The 18,291-nt window shown below is 40.7% G+C and overlaps 1 protein-coding gene across 3 annotated transcripts in view; it reads right to left on the bottom strand.

Moving 5' to 3' along the window:
- Window positions 1–18,291, bottom strand: part of LOC109881690 (dnaJ homolog subfamily C member 7) — a 49,404-nt gene that overhangs the window by 17,921 nt on the left and 13,192 nt on the right. For all 3 annotated transcript variants that reach the window (XM_020473804.2, XM_031804976.1, XM_031804977.1), the window contains exons 3-8: window positions 17,924–18,048; window positions 15,701–15,814; window positions 7,626–7,700; window positions 7,401–7,519; window positions 4,292–4,445; window positions 3,687–3,851 (exon numbers count right to left, since the gene is read on the bottom strand). In XM_020473804.2, coding sequence (XP_020329393.1) covers window positions 3,687–3,851; window positions 4,292–4,445; window positions 7,401–7,519; window positions 7,626–7,700; window positions 15,701–15,814; window positions 17,924–18,048 — 752 coding nt within the window. The remainder of the gene's footprint in view (window positions 1–3,686; window positions 3,852–4,291; window positions 4,446–7,400; window positions 7,520–7,625; window positions 7,701–15,700; window positions 15,815–17,923; window positions 18,049–18,291) is intronic.

Raw genomic sequence — 18,291 nt, 5'->3', positions numbered from 1 at the left:
AGACTGGAGGAAACCTGGCACCATCCCTACGGTGAACCATGGTGGTGGCAGCCTAATGCTGTGGGATGTTTTTCAGCGGCAGGTACTGGGAGACTAGTCAAGGGAAAGATGAACTAAGCGCAGAGAGATCACTTGATGAAGTCCTGAGCAGGTTCTCAGACTGGGGCGAAGGTTCACATCCCAACAGGACAAAGACCCCAAGCACACAGCCAAGACAATGCAGGAGTGGCTTCGTGACAAGTCTCTGAATGTCCTTGAGTGGCCCAGCCAGAGCCCAGATTTGAACCCATCGAACATCTCTGGAGAGACCTGAAAATAGGTTGGATGGGGAGCGTCGCTGCACAGCTGACAGAGCTTGAGAGGATCTGCAGAGAAGGGAGAAACTCCTCAAATACAGCTGTGCCAAGCTTGTAGCATCATACCCAAGAAGACTTGAGGCTGTAATAGGCGCTTCAAAAAAGTACTGAGTACAGGGTCTGAATTCTTATGTAAATGTGATTTAAATTAAACATTTTTTATACATTTGCAAAATTGTGTTCAAGATTTTTTTTGCTTTGTCATTCGGAGATATCGCGTGTAGATTGATTAATTAAAAACAAAATCAATTTTAGAATAAGGCTGTAACATAACAAAATGTGGAAAAAGTCAAGGGGTCTGAAAACCTTACAAATGCACTGTTTATTCATTGACTGTCATAGCTACACTGAACAAAACAAATTTACACAACATTGCAACAATTTAAGATTTACTGAGTTAATATAAACTAAGGAAATCAGTCAATTAAAATAAATAAATTAGGCCCTACTCTCTGGATTTCACATGACGGGGCAGGGGCGCAGCCATGGGTGGGCCTGAGACAGCATAGGCCCACCCACTTGAGAGCCAGAACCAGCCAATCAGAATGAGTTTCTCCCCCCAAAGGCCTTTATTAGAGATCGAAATAAGCTTCAGTTTCATCAGCTGTTCGAGTGGCTGGTCTCAGATGATCCCGCAGGTGAAGAACCAGATGTGGAAGTCATGGGCTGGTGTGGTTACAGGTGGTATGCGGTTGTGAGGAAACTGCCAAATTATCGGAGGTGGCTTAGAGAAATTAACATTAAATTATCTGGCAACAGTGGGTCTGTGGTCCAAAGGGTCTCTTTTCCAAGCTTAAAAAGGATAAACAATACATTGGCCATGCTGTCAATCCAGCATGACTTCTGCCACGTTCAAAACAACTGGAAACTCAGAACTGGGAAATCTCAGAGTTCAATGAGTTCAAGACAACTGGGAACTGTGATAAAAACTAGCTGTGACTAGAAGTCGGGAACTCTGGCCTCTTTCTAGAGCTCCAACCAGAAGATCACTGGCGCCATGATTCGAATGTGTTCCCAGTTGTCTTGAAAGCACCATAAATCCAGGTAATGCCAGACTTTGATGACACAATTTGCACACAAGTCAGCCATACATATCAGCTATGATTTTTTTTAAAGGAGTAAACCATTCTGAATGAACTGTTTCGCTGCCAGACAAGGCTCCGCTGATAACCAGGTGTATTAGTGGTAAGGATTCACTCAATGGTGCTGAAAAGAAAGCTCTGCTGTTGGGACAGCTTTATGTAGGCCCGAACAGTTTGTGGGCACCATTTGTCACCGGTATAGTGCAATTCATGTATTGTTTCATTTAGTGTAGTGGCTTTGCTGGCAAGCATCATTTTTTATTTTTGTCCCACCAAGATTTACATGCTAAACTCCCCACTGACACACACAATAGAGAAGTGAGCTCAGACAGATCCAACTTAGGTCATGAGCTCCATCAGCAGCAGATCTTAATTTAAAATGGAAAATTAATATGTTTAAGCAACATGTTAATGCATCGAATCGTATCAATTTGTTCACGAATTAAACCGAATTCCAACATATCTAAAACATCATTCATGTATTATATCTTCTTGAGTAGGACACTACAAGCTTGGCGCACCTGTATTTGGGGAGTTTCTCCCATTCCTCACTGCAGATCCTCTCAAGCTCTGTCAGGTTGGATGGGGAGCATTGCTGCATAGCTATTTTGAGTTTCAGAAATGTTAGATTGGGTTCAAGTCCGGGCTCTGGCTGGGCAACTCAAGGACATTCAGCGACTTGTCCCGAAGCCAAATCCTCCTTTGTCTTGGCTGTGTGCTTAGGGTCGTTGTCTTGTTGGAAGGTGAGCCTTTGCCCCAGTCTGATGTCCTGAGCGCTCAGAAGGTTTTCATCAAGGATCTCTGTACTTTGCTCCGTTCATCTTTCCCTCGATCATGACAAATCTCCCAGTCCCTGCCGCTGAAAAACATCCCTAAAGCATGATGCTGCCACCACCATGCTTCATCGTAGGGATGGTGCCAGGTTTCCTCCAGACGTGAAGCTTGGCATGGTTTCATCAGACCAGAGAATCTTGTTTCTCATGAATCTTTAGGTGCAAACTTCAAGTGGGCTGTCATGTGCCTTTTACTGAGGAGAGGCTTCCGTCTGTCCACTCTACCATAAAGGCCTGATTGGGGCAGTGCTGCAGAGATGTTTGTCTTTCTGGAACTCTGTCAGAGTGACCATTGAATTCTTGGTCACCTCCCTGACAAAGGCACTTCTCCCCCGATTGCTCAGTTTGGCTGGGCAGCCAGCTCTAGGAAGAGGCTTGGTGGTTATAAACTTCTTCCATTTAAGAATGATGGAGGCCACTGTGTTCTTGGGGCCTTCAATGCTGCAGAAATGTTTAGGTACCCTTCCCCAGATCTGTGCCTCGACAAAATCCTGTCTCGGAGCTCTACGGACAATTCCTTCGACCTCATGGCTTGGTGTTTGCTCTGACATAAACTGGACCTTATATAGACAGGTATGTGCCTTTCCAAATCATGTCCAATCAATTGAATTTACCACATGTGGACTCCAATCAAGTTGTAGAAACATCTAGGATGATCAATGGAAACGGATGCAAATGTCTCATAGTCTCAAGTCTCATAGCAAAGGGTCTGAATACTTAAGTAAATAAGGTATCCGTTTTTTTATATTTCATAAATGTGCACAAATTTCAAAAAAACTGTTTTCACTTGATCATTATGGGGTATTGAGGATTTTTTATTTAATCTATTTCAGATTAAGGCTGTAACGTAACAAAATGTGGAAAAATTCAAGGGGTCTGAATACTTACCGAAGACACTGATTGTAAATATTCTGCCATATTATATTTTCACATGGAACCACTTAACTGAATAAACTGGACACAATTTTACACGGGATACTGCTGCTTCCTGCTTCGTACTGCCCTTAAGGCTGCTCCAACTATAGTTTGTAACAGATTCTAGTTTTGGGAACAGAAAACTGAATTGATATTGGATGTTTCTCTCAGAAAATTAGCAGAATGTCGGCCCAGTTTCATCTTGCTCAGTCTTCCTGACCACCGCACTTCCTCTCTGGTGGTGCCTCAGATTTTTACCCCATGTGACATCTGGGTTCCTTTTTTATTTGTAGTATTATTTAAGGTCTGGCCATTATGTACATTCAGGATTTTTACAAAAGTACTTTCCCAGTCCTGTCTAGGATTCCATAAATTGGGAACACTTTTGAGATGAGGTACTACCTGAACTTGCCCAATATGAGCACTTAATTCTGCAATGTTTTTGCACATTTGCGCCTGAACTCTACCTTGTTCTAGAGCATTCCAGTTGAGGTTCTCACCTTAGCCCCGACGGTGCCTCTGTTGCAGTAGAGCTTGGCGTTGGTTTTGATGTTGTTGGGATCTATCGCCAGGGCCTCCGAGTAGAGCCGGTAGGCTGCCTCAAAGTTGCTGTTCTTGAACACTTTGTTTCCCTCCTCCTTCTTCGCTTTCAAAGCTTTGGCATTCTGATTTTAGATAGATATTAACCACATTGAATCAGTACGTCAGATGCAGTAGAACTCAATTCACAGGCTACAGTACTGATGTGTAACCTTTATTTAACTAGGCAAGTCAGTTCAGAACAAATTCTTATTTGACGACCAACCCCGGCCAAACCTGGACCAATTGTGCGCCGCCCTATGGGACTCCCAATCACGGCCGGATGTGATACAGCCTGGATTCAAACCAGGGACTGCAGTGACACCTCTTGCACTGAAATATCGTGCCTTAGACCACTGCACCACCCGCTATTGATCAAGTAGTGTTGTCACAATACCAACATTTGACTCTTTGGCCTAGCTACAGACCTCTCCCTGTACACTATCCAATGACATAAAAACTACCCTACACGAGTAAATCATTTCAACATTTTAAAATAAGTACAGGCGCAAGTTGAGTGACTCACTCTGCAAGCTAGCCGAGACTTCTCGTGGTCTGGGGCCATGCGCAGTGCTTGCACGAAGAACTGCACAGCTTTGTCGATGCAGTCCTCGTAGTACAGACACAGGCCTCGCACGTACAGAGCGTCTCCGTTAGTCGAGTCCATCCTCAATATATCGCTGGGAGAGAAAAGACAAGATTCATAAGACAAAGAATCTGACTTTGATATTCCCCTATAACTGGAGCAAACAAAAACAAGGGCAAAAGAAGCCTCGTCAAAATGGCGATGTTCCTGGGGTTTTGAAAATTAAATTTAACACGTTAGTCAGCAAAAGTTGTATAAAAAAAATAAGGGCTGAAGTCAAATTCGACAGTTGAAAAGTTTATAACCAGTGAAAAATTAAACATCCTATTACAGCTGAAGAAAACAAAATACACTACGTGACCAAAAGTATTCTGACCACTTGACTTTTTCCACATTTTGTTACTTTACAGCCATATTCTAAAATTGCTTAAATAGTTGTTTCCCTTCTTCAAATCAATTTTAGCAAATTCATAAACTAAAAACTGAATTATCACATTTACATAAGTATTCAGACCCTTCACTCAGTACTTTGTTGAAGCACCTTTGACACTACAACCTTGGTTCTTAACTGACTTGCCTCGTTAAATAAAGGTTAAATTAAAAAAAATAAAAAGCTTGGCACACCTGTATTTGGGGAGCTTCTCCCATTCTTCTCTGCCACCCGGTAAAACTGAGCAATTAGGGGAGAAGGTCCTTGGTCAGGGAGGTGACCAAGAACATGATGGTCACTCTGACAGAGGTCTAGAGTTCCTCTGTGGAGATGGGAGAACCTTCCAGAAAGACAGCCATCTCTGCAGCACTCCAGCAATTAGACCTTTATGGTAGAGTTGCCAGACGGAAGCCAGCTCTCAGTAAAATACACATGACAGCCCGCTGTGAGTTTGCCAAAAAGCACCTAAAGACTGGTGAAACCAAGAAACCAACTATTTGGCCTGAATGACAAGCATCACGTCTGGAGGAAACCTGGAACCATCCCTACGGTGACGCATGATCGTGGCAGCATCATGTTGTGGGGATGTTTTTCAGCGGCAGGGACTGGGAGACTAGTCAGGACCAAGGCAAAGATGAAAGGAGCAAAGTACAGAAAGATCCTTGATGAAAACCTGCTCCAGAGTGCTCAGAACCTCGGACTGGGCGAAGGTTCACCTTCCAACAGTACAACAACCCTAAGCACAAAAGCACAAGGTAGTTAATCCATTTTAGAATAAGACTAGTGTAACGAAATGTGGAAAAAGTCAAGTGGTCTGAACACCCTCCGAATGCACTGTACGGGACCGCTGAAGCGTAATTTAAATGAATTTATTAGGTCCTAATCTATGGATTTCACATAACTGGGAATACATAACTAGGCATCTGTTGCAGACAGATACTTCAAAAAAAAAATTTAACGAGACATGCAATCGGCAGTTCCGTTCTGTGAGCTTGTATGGAGATTACATGTCTGTGTGCTCAACTTTATACACCTGTCAGCAACGGGTGTGGTTGAAATAGACATATCCTCTAATTTGAAGAGGTGTCCACATATTTTTGTATATATACACAGCGACTTGCAAAAGTATTCACTCCACCCCCCTTGGCATTTTTCTTATTTTGTTACGTTACAACCTGGAATGAAAATATTTTGGGGGAGGTCTGTATCATTTGATTTACACAACACTTTGAAGATGCAAAAACATTTTTATTGTGAAACAAACAAACTTGAGCATGCATAACTATTCACCCCCCAAAATACTACTTTGTAGAGACACCTTTTGCAGCAATAACAGCTGCAAGTCTCCTACGATGTCTCTATAAGCTTGGCACATCTAGCCACTGCGATTTTTGCGCATTCTTCAAGGCAGAACTGCTCCAGCTCCGTCAAGTTGGATGGGTTCCGCTGGTATACAGATTCTCAATTGGATTGAGGTCTGGGCTTTGACTAGACCATTCCAAGACATTTAAATGTTTACCCTTAAACCACTCGAGTGTTGCTTTAGCAGTATGCTTAGGGTCATTGTCCTGCTGGAAGGTGAATTCCGTCCCAGTCTCAAATCTCTGGAAGACTAACAGGTTTCTCAAGAATTTCCCTGTATTTAGCGCCATCCACTATTCCTTCAATTGTGACCAGTTTCCCAGTCCCTGCCGATGAAAAACATCCCCACAACATGCTGCCACCACGCTTCACTGTGGGAATGGTGTTCTCAGGGTGATGAGAGGTGTTAGGTTTGCACCAGACATAGCTTTTTGACCATCAAGGAAAATGCTCAATTTTAGTCTCATCTGACCAGAGTACTTTCTTCCATATGGAGCTTTGCAGCTCCTTCAGGGTTCTCGTTGGTCTGTTGCTTTTCTGATGAATGCCCTCCTTGCCTCGTCCATGAGTTTTGGTGAGCGGCCCTCTCTTGGCAGGTTTGTTGTGGTGCCATATTCTTTCCATGTTTTAATAATGGATTTAATGGTGCTCTGTGGGATGTTCAACATTTCTGATATTTTTATTTATTTATAACCCAACCCTGATCTGTAGTTCACCACAACTTTGTGCTTGACCTATTTGGAGAGCTCCTTGTCGTCATGGTGCCGCTTGCTTAGTGGTGCTGCAGATTCTGGGACCTTTCAGAACAGGTGTATATATACTGAGATCATGTGACACAGATTGCACACAAGTGGACTTTATTTAACTAACAATGTGACTTCTGAAGGTAATTGGTTGCACCAGATCTTATTTAGGGGCTTCATAGCAAAGGGGGTGAATACATATGTACACACCACTTTACGTTTTTTATTTTTTTTAAACAAGTTATTTTTTTCATTTCACTTCATCAATTTGGACTATTTTGTGTATGTCCATTAGATGAAATAAAAATATATTTAAATTTCAGGTTGTAATGCAACAAAATAGGAATAGGGGGATGAATACTTTTGCAAGGCACTGTATGTAGTATATATAGCACCACATATATAAAACCTGCCTTTCAAATATGAAACAAATGTCCTGGTAAAGAGCTTGGTTGGATAATCCTCCTAACTTCCACTCCTTTCTGCCCCACTTTAGTGCCTGATTGGTTTGTACCTGGCCACAGACTGGGCTTCTAGGTAGCGACCCAGTAGGGCCAAACACTCAGCCTTGAGGATTTTGAAGCGATGACAGGTGGACGCCAATCCCAGGGCCTTGTCCATAGAATACACCACCTGCAGCAGAGAAGACAACAGCTACCATCTCACAACTGGGTTGACTGCCAATGTCTGTGTGTCAATAGGTGTGTGTGTGTGTGTAGGGTTGAATGGGGTAACATGCCTTTCTGAAATCCCTCTTTTCGAAGTCAAGTTCTGCCATTCGTTCGTACTCCAGTACTGCTGTGGCATTTTTGTGCTGCAAGGCACAAAGAAAAAACAAAGCACACTGTGATAGAAATTTCTACACAGAGTATGATAAGAATAGGAGGCTGAATAATTGAGTAAAACATGCACATCGTCTCGCACAGTTCCCATTGACATGATTTACATGCAAGTCAGAGTTGTGCAATGCGTAACCAAAAATATAACTGAAAGATGGCGAATACAACAATCAAAAGATAACGCACTTGCAGAAATTACTTTAAAAAGGTCCAATGCAGCAGTTCTTATCTCAAAATCAAATCATTTTTGGGTAACAATTAAGTATAGGGGTCACGTTACGAGTTCAGGAATCTGAAATTGAACGTCAACAGTGTAGTTTTAGCTTCAATAGAGTGGCGTGCAACTAGTTTTCCTTGACAGAAAATACATTAGTGCAACACATGCGGCAGAAAAAAGCTTAACCAACATTTATGGATAAAGACCATCATGAAAATAAAATAACCTGAAAAAATATAAAGAATATATTATAAAAAATCACACGCTATATAGAATATAAAGTACCAGTGAAAAGTTTGGACACACCTACTCTACATTGTAGAATAATAATGACAAAAAATCACAACTATGAAATAACACATATGGAATATCTAGTAACCAAAAAAAAAAGAAGTGTTAAACGAATCAAAATATATAGATTCTTCAAAGTAGCCACCCTTTGCCTTGATGACAGCTTTGCACACTATTGGCATTCTCTCAACAAGCTTCACCTGGAATGCTTTTCCAACAGTCTTGAAGGAGTTCCCACATTTGCTGAGCACTTGTTGGCCGCTTTTCCTTCACTCTGCGGTCCAACTCATCCCAAACCATCTCAATTGGGTTGAGGTCGGGCGATTGTGGAAGCCAGGTCATCTGATGCAGCACTCCATCACTCTCCTTGGTCAAATGGCCCTTACAAAGCCTGGAGGTGTGTTGGGTCATTGTGCTGTTGAAAAACAAATGATAGTGGGACTTAGAGCAAACCAGATGGGATGGCGTATTGCTGTTGTAGCCATGCTGGTTAAGTGTGCCTTGAATTCTAAATAAATCACAGACTGGGTCAACAGCAAAGCACCCACACACAATCTCCTCCATGCTTCACGGTGGGAACTACACGTGTAGTGTTCACCTACTCTGCATCTCAAAAAGGTACAGTAGTAAATTTGTACTCATCACACCAAAAGGACAGATTTCCACCAGTCTAATGTCCATTGCTCATGTTTCTTGACGTTGAGATGTGTCTGTTACTTGAACTCTGAAGAATTTATTTGGGCTGCAATTTCTGAGGGTGGTAACTCAAATGAACGTATCCTCTGCAGGTCACTGTGGGTCTTCCTTTCCTGTGGCGATCCTCAAGAGAGCCTGTTTCATCATAGCGCTTGATGGTTTTTGCGACTGCACTTGAAGAAACCTTAAAAGTTTTTACATTTTCTGGATTAACTGACCTTTATGTCTTAAAGTAATGATGGACAGTCATTTCTCTTTGCTTATTTGAGCTGTCTTGCCATAATATGGACTTGGTCTTTTATACCAAACAGGGCCAGCTTCTGTATACCACCCCACCTTGTCACAACACAACTGATTAGCTCAAAAGCATTGAGGATAGAGGTCGACCGATTAATCGGAATGGCCGATTAATTAGGGACGATTTCAAGAAATAATAAATCGGTAATCTACATTTTTGGACACCGATCATGGCCGATTACATTGAACTCCACGGGGAGACTGCGTGGCAGGCTGACTACCTGCTATGCGAGTGGAGCAAGGAGCCAAGATAAGGTGCTAGCTAGCATTAAACATATCTTATAAAAAACAATCAATCTTAACAATCACTAGTTAACATGGTTGATGATATTACAAGTTTATCTAGCTTGTCCTATGTTGCATATAATCGATGCGGTGCCTTTTAATTTATCATTGAATCAGACTACTTCGCCAAACGGGTGATTTAACAAGTGCATTTCTGAAAACAGCACAATTGTTGCACGAATGCACCTATCCATAAACATCAAAGCCTTAAAATCAATACACAGAAGTATATATTTATAAACCTGCATATTTACTTCAAAGAAATTCCTGTTAGCAGGTAATATTAAACTAGAGAAATTGTGTCACTTCTCTTGCGTTCATAGCAAGCAGAGTCAGGGTATATGCAACAGTTTGGGCCGCCTGGTTTTATTTTCAAAATGATAGTTTCCGGATTTGACCATATTAATGACCTAAGGCTCGTATTTCTGTGTGTTATTATATTACAATTAAGTCTATGATTTGATAGAGCAGTCTGAGCGGTGGTAGGCAGCAGTAGGCTAAGCATTCATTCAGACAGCACTTTACTGCATTTGGCAGCAGCTCTTCACAATGCGTAAAAGCATTGCACTGTTTACTTCAAGCCTATCAACTCCCGAGATTAGGCTGGCAATACTAATAGAACATCCAATAGTCAAAGGTATATGAAATATAAATGGTATAGAGAGAAATAGTCCTATAATAACTACAACCTAAAACTTCCTACCTGGGAATATTGAAGACTCATGTTAAAAGGAACCACCAGCTGTCATATGTTCTCATGTTCTGAGCAAGGAACTGAAATGTTAGCTTTCTTACATAGCACATATTGCACTTCTACTTTCTTCTACAAAACACTTTGTTTTTGCATTATTTAAACCAAATTGAACATGTTTCATTATTTATTTGAGGATAAATTGATTTTATTGATGTATTATATTAAGTTAAAATAGAATTGTTCATTCAGTATTGTTGTAATTATCATTATTACAAATAAATAAATATATATATACAGTGGGGCAAAAAAGTATTTAGTCAGCCACCAATTGTGCAAGTTCTCCCACTTAAAAAGATGAGGTCTGTAATTTTCATCATAGGTACACTTCAACTATGACAGACAAAATTAGAAAAAAAATCACATTGTAGGATTTTTTATTTATTTATTTGCAAATTATGGTGGAAAATAAGTATTTGGTCAATAACAAAGGTTTCTCAATACTTTATTATATACCCTTTGTTGGCAATGATAGAGGTCAAACGTTTTCTGTAAGTCTTCACAAGGTTCACACACACTGTTGCTGGTATTTCTCCATGCAGATTTCCTCTACCTCAGTGATATTTTGGGGCTGTTGCTGGGCAACACGGACTTTCAACTCCCTCCAAAGATTTTCTATGGGGTTGAGATCTGGAGACTGGCTAGGCCACTCCAGGACCTTGAAATGCTTCTTACAAAGCCACTCCTTCGTTGCCCGGGCTGTGTGTTTGGGATCATTGTCATGCTGAAAGACCCAGCCACGTTTCATCTTCAATGCCCTTGCTGATGAAAGGAGGTTTTCACTCAAAATCTCACGATACATGGCCCCAGGTCTGTGAGAGCCAGAAATCTTGCTTGTTTGTAGGTGACCAAATCCTTATTTTCCACCATAATTTGCAAATAAATTCATTAAAAATCCTACAATGTGATTTTCTGGATTTTTTCCCCTCATTTTGTCTGTCATAGTTGAAGTGTACCTATGATGAAAATTACAGGTCTCTCATCTTTTTAAGTGGGAGAACTTGCACTGGCTGACTAAATACTTTCTTTGCCCCACTGTATAAATCGTCCGATTAATCAGTATCGGCTTTTTTTGGTCCTCCAATAATAGGTATCGTTGTTGAAAATACACAAATCAGTCGACCTCTAATTAAGGAAAGAAATTCCACAAATGAACTTTTAACAAGGCACACGTGTTAATTGAAATGCATTCCAAGTGACTACCTCATGAAGCTGGTTGAGAGAATGCCAAGAGTGTGCAAAGCTGTCCTCAAGGCAAAGGGTGGCTACTTTGAAGAATCTCAAATGTAAAATATCTTTTACTTTTTTGGTTACTACATGATTCCTCGTGTTATTTCATAGTTTTTACTTCTTTACTATTATTCTACAATGTAGAAAATAGTAAAAAATAAAAACCCTTGCATGAGTAAGTGTGTCCAAAGCTTTGACTGGTACGGTGTTTTTTTTATTCTGGGGGGGGGGGGGGGAACAAACAGAAGAGGAGATGGCGGGGCATTTGTGTGGCAATTTGACTTTTAAACTCATGGATACACTCGCAATGGCTGCCTGGAATTGTGATGCAATAACTTCCATGGTAATGTATAATGTTCATTCAAATGATGTTAACTGATGTGGTTCATGCGATGGAATGTCATTTTTTGTAATGACAGTTAAGTTGAATCAACAAATTACAGCACATATTGGTACTAGTGATGCTTCTCGGTCTCTATAAATTGCAGAGTGTGTATTTTTTGGGGTCGTCATTTATCTTATTTACCACACTCTCACAGCATACAGAGCCTAGTTTATGAAGTGGAATGACCTATCACCTGTTAGACAGCGCGAGAGCTGTCCTGGCACTGGAGTGAAATGTGTGCTTTTAAAAGCCCAGTCATCGAGCAACAAATAACAATTCTAAAATGCAATAACGCGTTAAACTTTGATGGCCACGATAAAAAAGGCTACTATTATTTCTCAATCTCAACTTGTAACATCCCATTTGCAATTTGAGTGCATAGGCTATAAATCAACGGTAGGCAGCACGTTAACCACCACTTTACAATTGTCTGAAAAATTTACGTTTTGCTTTACTTTAAATAATGAGGAATGTATTAGCTTGCATCAAAGTAGTCTAGCCATAATCCAACCATAGAAATATCGAGGCAATATTTTTATAGACTTCGTGCATTTCTCTCCTGTTCTATTCGTTTTCATATCAACATTATTTCGTTGTCCAAAAGCAAAAAGCACAATCCTAGTCATATTAGCAATCCATCCTAGTTCTAGCTATTAGATTCCCCCTCTTTCTAATCTAACAGATTTTCATCTCTGTCACATATGGAACCGCTCGCATTAGGTGAACTATTTAGAAGTGTTTCCCCCTCGAATTGCATTTTAGCAAATGTTTGAAAATTGTTTTTATTAGCTGCTTCATTACATCAGTTGCATGTTCAATAATAGGCTATATAGCCTTTTGACTGTGATGGGTACAGGCTTCTTTGACTTATACCTTTAATTATGTTATCATATTACAACTGAGGGTATGAAAATGTACTGAGTGAGAAAGGGGAACGCAGAAAGTTACCATTCTGTCAGAACAAGTTAAAGTTAGATATGAGGTATCCTATGGAGAGAAGGGCCACAGTCTGGTTCAATTCAACAGGACAGCCATGAGGACTTTGGGCGAGGTCAGGTCAGATGAAGTGAGAAAGAACAGACATCACTAAAGTCCTGTCTAGCAACATAGATTTATTGGCTGTCCAGATGTGTAAGGAGACTCAGCATAGCAGGAAGGTATAAATGTGTTTGTGTAAATATGTATTTGTCTTATACAGCTGTGTGACCCAGTCAGTGAGTGAGTAAACTTGGATTGAGCTTCACTAGCCATCTAAGTTTTACTCTGTCAGATGGCGTTGTTGGCAGGATTCACCACGATTTTCAAATCAAATGTTATTTGTCACATAGTTAGCAGATAGTTAGCACATGGTTAGCAGATGTTAATGCGAGTGTAGCGAAATGCTTGTGCTTCTAGTTCCGACAATGCAGTAATAACCAACGAGTAATCTAACCTAACAATTCCACAACTACTACCTAATTCACACAAGTGTAAAGGGATAAAGAATATGTACATAAAGATATATGAATGAGTGATGGTGCAGAACAGCATAGGCAAGATGCAATAGATGGTATCGAGTACAGTATAAGGATATGAGATGAGTAATGTAGGGTATGTAAACAAAGTGGCATAAAGTGAGCTGGAGTTGTTGGCAGCAGCCACTCAATGTTAGTGGTGGCTGTTTAACAGTCTGATGGCCTTGAGATAGAAGCTGTTTTTCAGTCTCTCGGTCCCTGCTTTGATGCACCTGTACTGACATCGCCTTCTGGATGATAGCGGGGTGAACAGGCTCGGGTGGTTGTTGTCCTTGATGATCTTTATGGCCTTCCTGAGACATCGGGTGGTGTAGGTGTCCTGGAAGGAAGGTAGTTTGCCCCCGGTGATGCGTTGTGCAGACCTCACGACCCTCTGGAGAGCCTTACGGTTGTGGGCGGAGCAGTTGCCGTACCAGGCGGTGATACAGCCCGACAGGATGCTCTCGATTGTGCATCTGTAGAAGTTTGTGAGTGCTTTTGGGTGACAAGCCGAATTTCTTCAGCCTCCTGAGGTTCTTCACAACGCTGTCTGTGTGGGTGGACCAATTTGGTTTGTCCGTGATGTGTACGCCGAGGAACTTAAAACTTACTACCCTCTCCACTACCGTCCCATCAATGTGGATAGGGGGGTGCTCCCTCTGCTGTTTCCTGAAGTCCACAATCATCTCCTTTGTTTTGTTGACGTTGAGTGTGAGGTTATTTTCCTGTCACCACAAGTCAGTTAGGACATCTACTTTTTGCATGACAAAAGACATCAGGAAAGAAAATTTTAGAAAATCGTAGAAAAGTATAAACACCATGGGACCACGCAGCCATCATACCGCTCAGGAAGGAGACGCGTTTTGTCTCCTAGAGATGAACGTACTTAGGTGCGAAAAGTGCAAGTCAATCCCAGATGAGCAGCAAAGGACCGTGTGAAGATGCTGGAGGAAACGGGTACAAAATGATTTATATCCACAGTAAAACAAGTCCTATATCGACATAACTTGTAAGGCCGATCAGCAAGGAAGAAGACACTGCTCCAAAACCGTCATAAAAAAGCCAGACTACGGTTTGCAACTGTACATGGGGACAAAGATCGTACTTTTTGGAGAAATGTCCTCTGATCTGATGAAACAAAAATAGAACTGTTTGGCCATAATGACCATCGTTATGTTTGGAGGAAAAAGGGGGATGCTTGCAAGCCGAAGAACACCATCCCAACCGTGAATCAAGGAGGTGGCAGCATCATGTTGTGGGGGTGCTTTGCTGCAGGAGGGACTGGTGCACCTCACAAAATAGATGCTATCATCAGGAAGGTCAATTATGTTGATATATTGAAGCATTATCTCAGCACATCAGTCAGGAGGTTAAAGCTTGGTTGCAAATGGGTGTTCCAAATGGAAAATGACCGCAAGCATACTTCCAAAGTTGTGGCAAAATGGCTTAAGGACAACAAAGTCAAGGTATTGGAGTGGCCATCACAAAGTCACAAATCCTATAGAACATGTGGGCAGAACTGAAAAAGCATGTGCGAGCAAGGAGGCCTACAAAACGGACTCAGTTACACCAGCTCTGTCAGGAGGAATGGGACAAAATTCACCCAACTTATTGTGGGAAGCTTCCCAAAACGTTTGACCCAAGTTAAATATAAAGGCAATGCTACCAAATACTAATTGCGTGTATGTAAACTTCTGACCCACTGGGAATGTGATGAAATAATTAAAAGCTGAAATAAATAATTCTCTACTATTATTCTGACATTTCACATTCTTAAAATAAAGTTGGGATCCTAACTAACTGAATATTTACTAGGATTAAATGTCAGGAATTGTGAAAAACTGAGTTTAAATGTATTTGGCTAAGGTGTATGTAAACTTCTGACTTCAACTGTATGTCAAAACAATTATATTACAGTGACTGCATTTATTTGTCTGGCCAATTATCATAATCCAAAATCCATGACCCTCAAAATCCACAGCCCTACTATTAACTAATTGACCAGCTGGTGATGTCACCAGGTAGGCCAAAACTCCATTCCACCAAAACAGGCTGAATTTTCAGGCATTTTTTTCCAAACAGCTCTTACAATAAAAAGGCATTATCATAATGTTCGTAATTTCACAGTATTATTCCAACCTCGGTGTGGAAATAAAAACAGAAAAATCACATTGACAGCACTTGGCCTTTAAAACAATTATTTTTTTATGTAGGTCAAGTGAAGGTAAATGTTCAATGGGAAAACAAGAGGGAAGATCTTGGTATGCATGTATAAGTATGTGTCTAATAATCCTAGATCATTTAAAGTAATCAAGGTCACTTGGACCCACCTCCTGCTGCGCCTGGCTGTTGCTGGGCTCAAGTTCCAGGACCTTCTGAAAGCAGCGGCTGGCTGCCATGGCGTTGCCCAGAGACAAGTGACACTTGCCCTCTCGCAGATGGCCCTGTGGTGCAGTGGGTGGAAAGATACTTCCTGGTTAAAGCTGCTGGAGGACGACAAAGGTTTGGTGTGCTCCACATAGGGTTCTCACGATACCAGCATCGTGATTAGAGCCCAACTGATATCGTATTTCTGGATCCAATACCAGCTTAAGAGGTTGAAAAATGTGCCAATTAACAACATATCTGCCCCAAAATTGTTTTTAATATTTTGCTGGAATGAAAAGTATAGTTGTGCAAAAAAGAAATCTGCTCCAAACGACAACTTTAAATTAATTATAAAAATGTTGCAACAAATCTTAAATTAACATTTCATAGTTTGCATGATGAATTAGTACAAATTCTTACTAGACCATTGTTTTTATTTATTTATTTTTAATCTTTTTTTTTTTTACCTTTATTTTACTAGGCAAGTCAGTTAAGAACAAATTCTTATTTTCAATGACAGCCTAGGAACAGTGGGTTAACTGCCTGTTCAAGGGCAGAACGACAGATTTTGTACCTTGTCAGCTCGGGGATTTGAACTTGCAACCTTTCGGTTACTAGTCCAATGCTCTAACCACTAGGCTACACTGCCGCCCCATAGATAAGGTGTGAACAATTATATATTTTTTTTGTAGGCCGCCCCATAGATAAGGTGTGAACAATTATATATTTTTTTTGTAGGCCTATGCAAAACTGATTTAACTTAAGTTGCAACTTCTTGAGGACAAAGCCAAATACAAAGCACACATAAAAAAGCCATCATGAACTAACACTCACACTTGACTTGCCCACCCCCCTACTATAGCACTGCCTTTGCTGAGATACTTTGAGGAAAAATGTACTTACTATGACAGATATATGGTCCCACCTAGCTATCTTAAAGATGAATGAACGAACTGTAAGTTGCTCTGAATCATCTGCTAAAGGTAATTAGAATACTATAAAAAATGTGAATACTTTAATAGGATCTCTATGGGAGGGACAATATGCGGTGTACAGTAGGTAGATGCCCTGGCTGAATTAATAAACGTAGTGTCAATGTAAATATGAAATTGCACTTGTTATGTTGTACTGCCGCTTTAAGAACAGGCAGCGAGATGACAACGTTATATCCGAATCACCAGATAGTCATCGTTCTTCTCGAAAGTCTAAGCTATCATCAATTTTAAAGCATTTGTACTGATCTTTAACCAAAGCCTAAGTCTCAAATCATTGCAGCACTTTAGTTCACAAGCAATGTTATTCAATTCAAAATGTATTGGCTAGATATTTCAAATCTGTATGGTAAGCGATACAACGTTTATGCTTGCCGCACTCATTTGAGTCACTACTCGTTCTAGCTAGTAACATTCCAATCACAATATCAGCACATGGCTTGAATGACAGGCACAGACAATAACTGCAACCAGTGTTATTGTATAACTTTCGCCACCAGTCCTGTCATTAGCAGCACAGACTGCCAGGCATGCTAGCTAAAAATACTTTGCTAGCTAGCTAACGTTAGCAAAGTGAGAACTTTGCATCGGTTAAGTGTACATAGCCAGTTTGATTTACTTTGATTAATTACTTTTTCAAATGTGGTTGCAAATGCGGTCAATAAACCCTTTGCGATCTGCTGGCTACAGAATGATGTTCAGTGAGAGTCTTGTATGAGACTAGAGAGCCATCTCAGGGCAAACCTGGAAAAATGATAGTAATATCTCAGATTATGCTCAGATTAGTGGATTTGTTAATTCATGTATAAACAATATCGTCGTTTTAAAGACGGAAGACTGATACAAATATATTTGCGAAAAGACCATGTCGGCCAATAATATCGGCAAACGGATTTATTAGTAGGGCTCTAATTGTGATACTCAGCAGTATCATGTCAAGGAAACAAAACATGATGCAGTCTCCATTTCTTGAGGGAAACAGTTCTAAATGGAAAAAGTCAAAATTATGTTAATTTTCCAATATACAGCTAATAATAAATATATATATTTATTTTTATTTATTATTAGCTGTATATATATGACTCAAGAGTTCGAAAATGTGGTATTGTAATACTGGTATCGCGACAACCCTATGCTCGACTCCCAATTCTACAATGACACCACGCCACGGAAGCAAGCAGGCTGAACTCTGACCTTCATGAAACAGTCGTCCAGCCGCACGGCCCGTTGGGAGTCCACCAGGGCCTCTCGGAAGCGGCACAGCATCATGAGAGTGGCCGCCCGGTTTCCATAGTAACTGGCGTTTTTAGGACATGCATCTGACAAAAACAAAAAGGGAACCATATTCTCAAGAGTCACGCCTGAAGGTTTCTCACTTCTCTCCCAGAGGAAGAGAACCTGCCTTTTTAAATGACATACTAAGATATATATCACGCCTGTAATCAATCACCTTGAAACAACAGTCTATAATTCCAGAGAAACATATCAGCATGTCTGGAAACTGAAATAAAATAGTATTCGCTGAATTTTCAAACTAGTCGTCAATGAGAATTGGCTCTAAC

Source organism: Oncorhynchus kisutch, linkage group LG25, assembly GCF_002021735.2.
Source record: "Oncorhynchus kisutch isolate 150728-3 linkage group LG25, Okis_V2, whole genome shotgun sequence".
NCBI lineage: Eukaryota > Metazoa > Chordata > Actinopteri > Salmoniformes > Salmonidae > Oncorhynchus > Oncorhynchus kisutch.
Note: the sequence above shows the minus strand (reverse complement) of the source record. Positions and strands in the feature narration are given on the sequence as shown.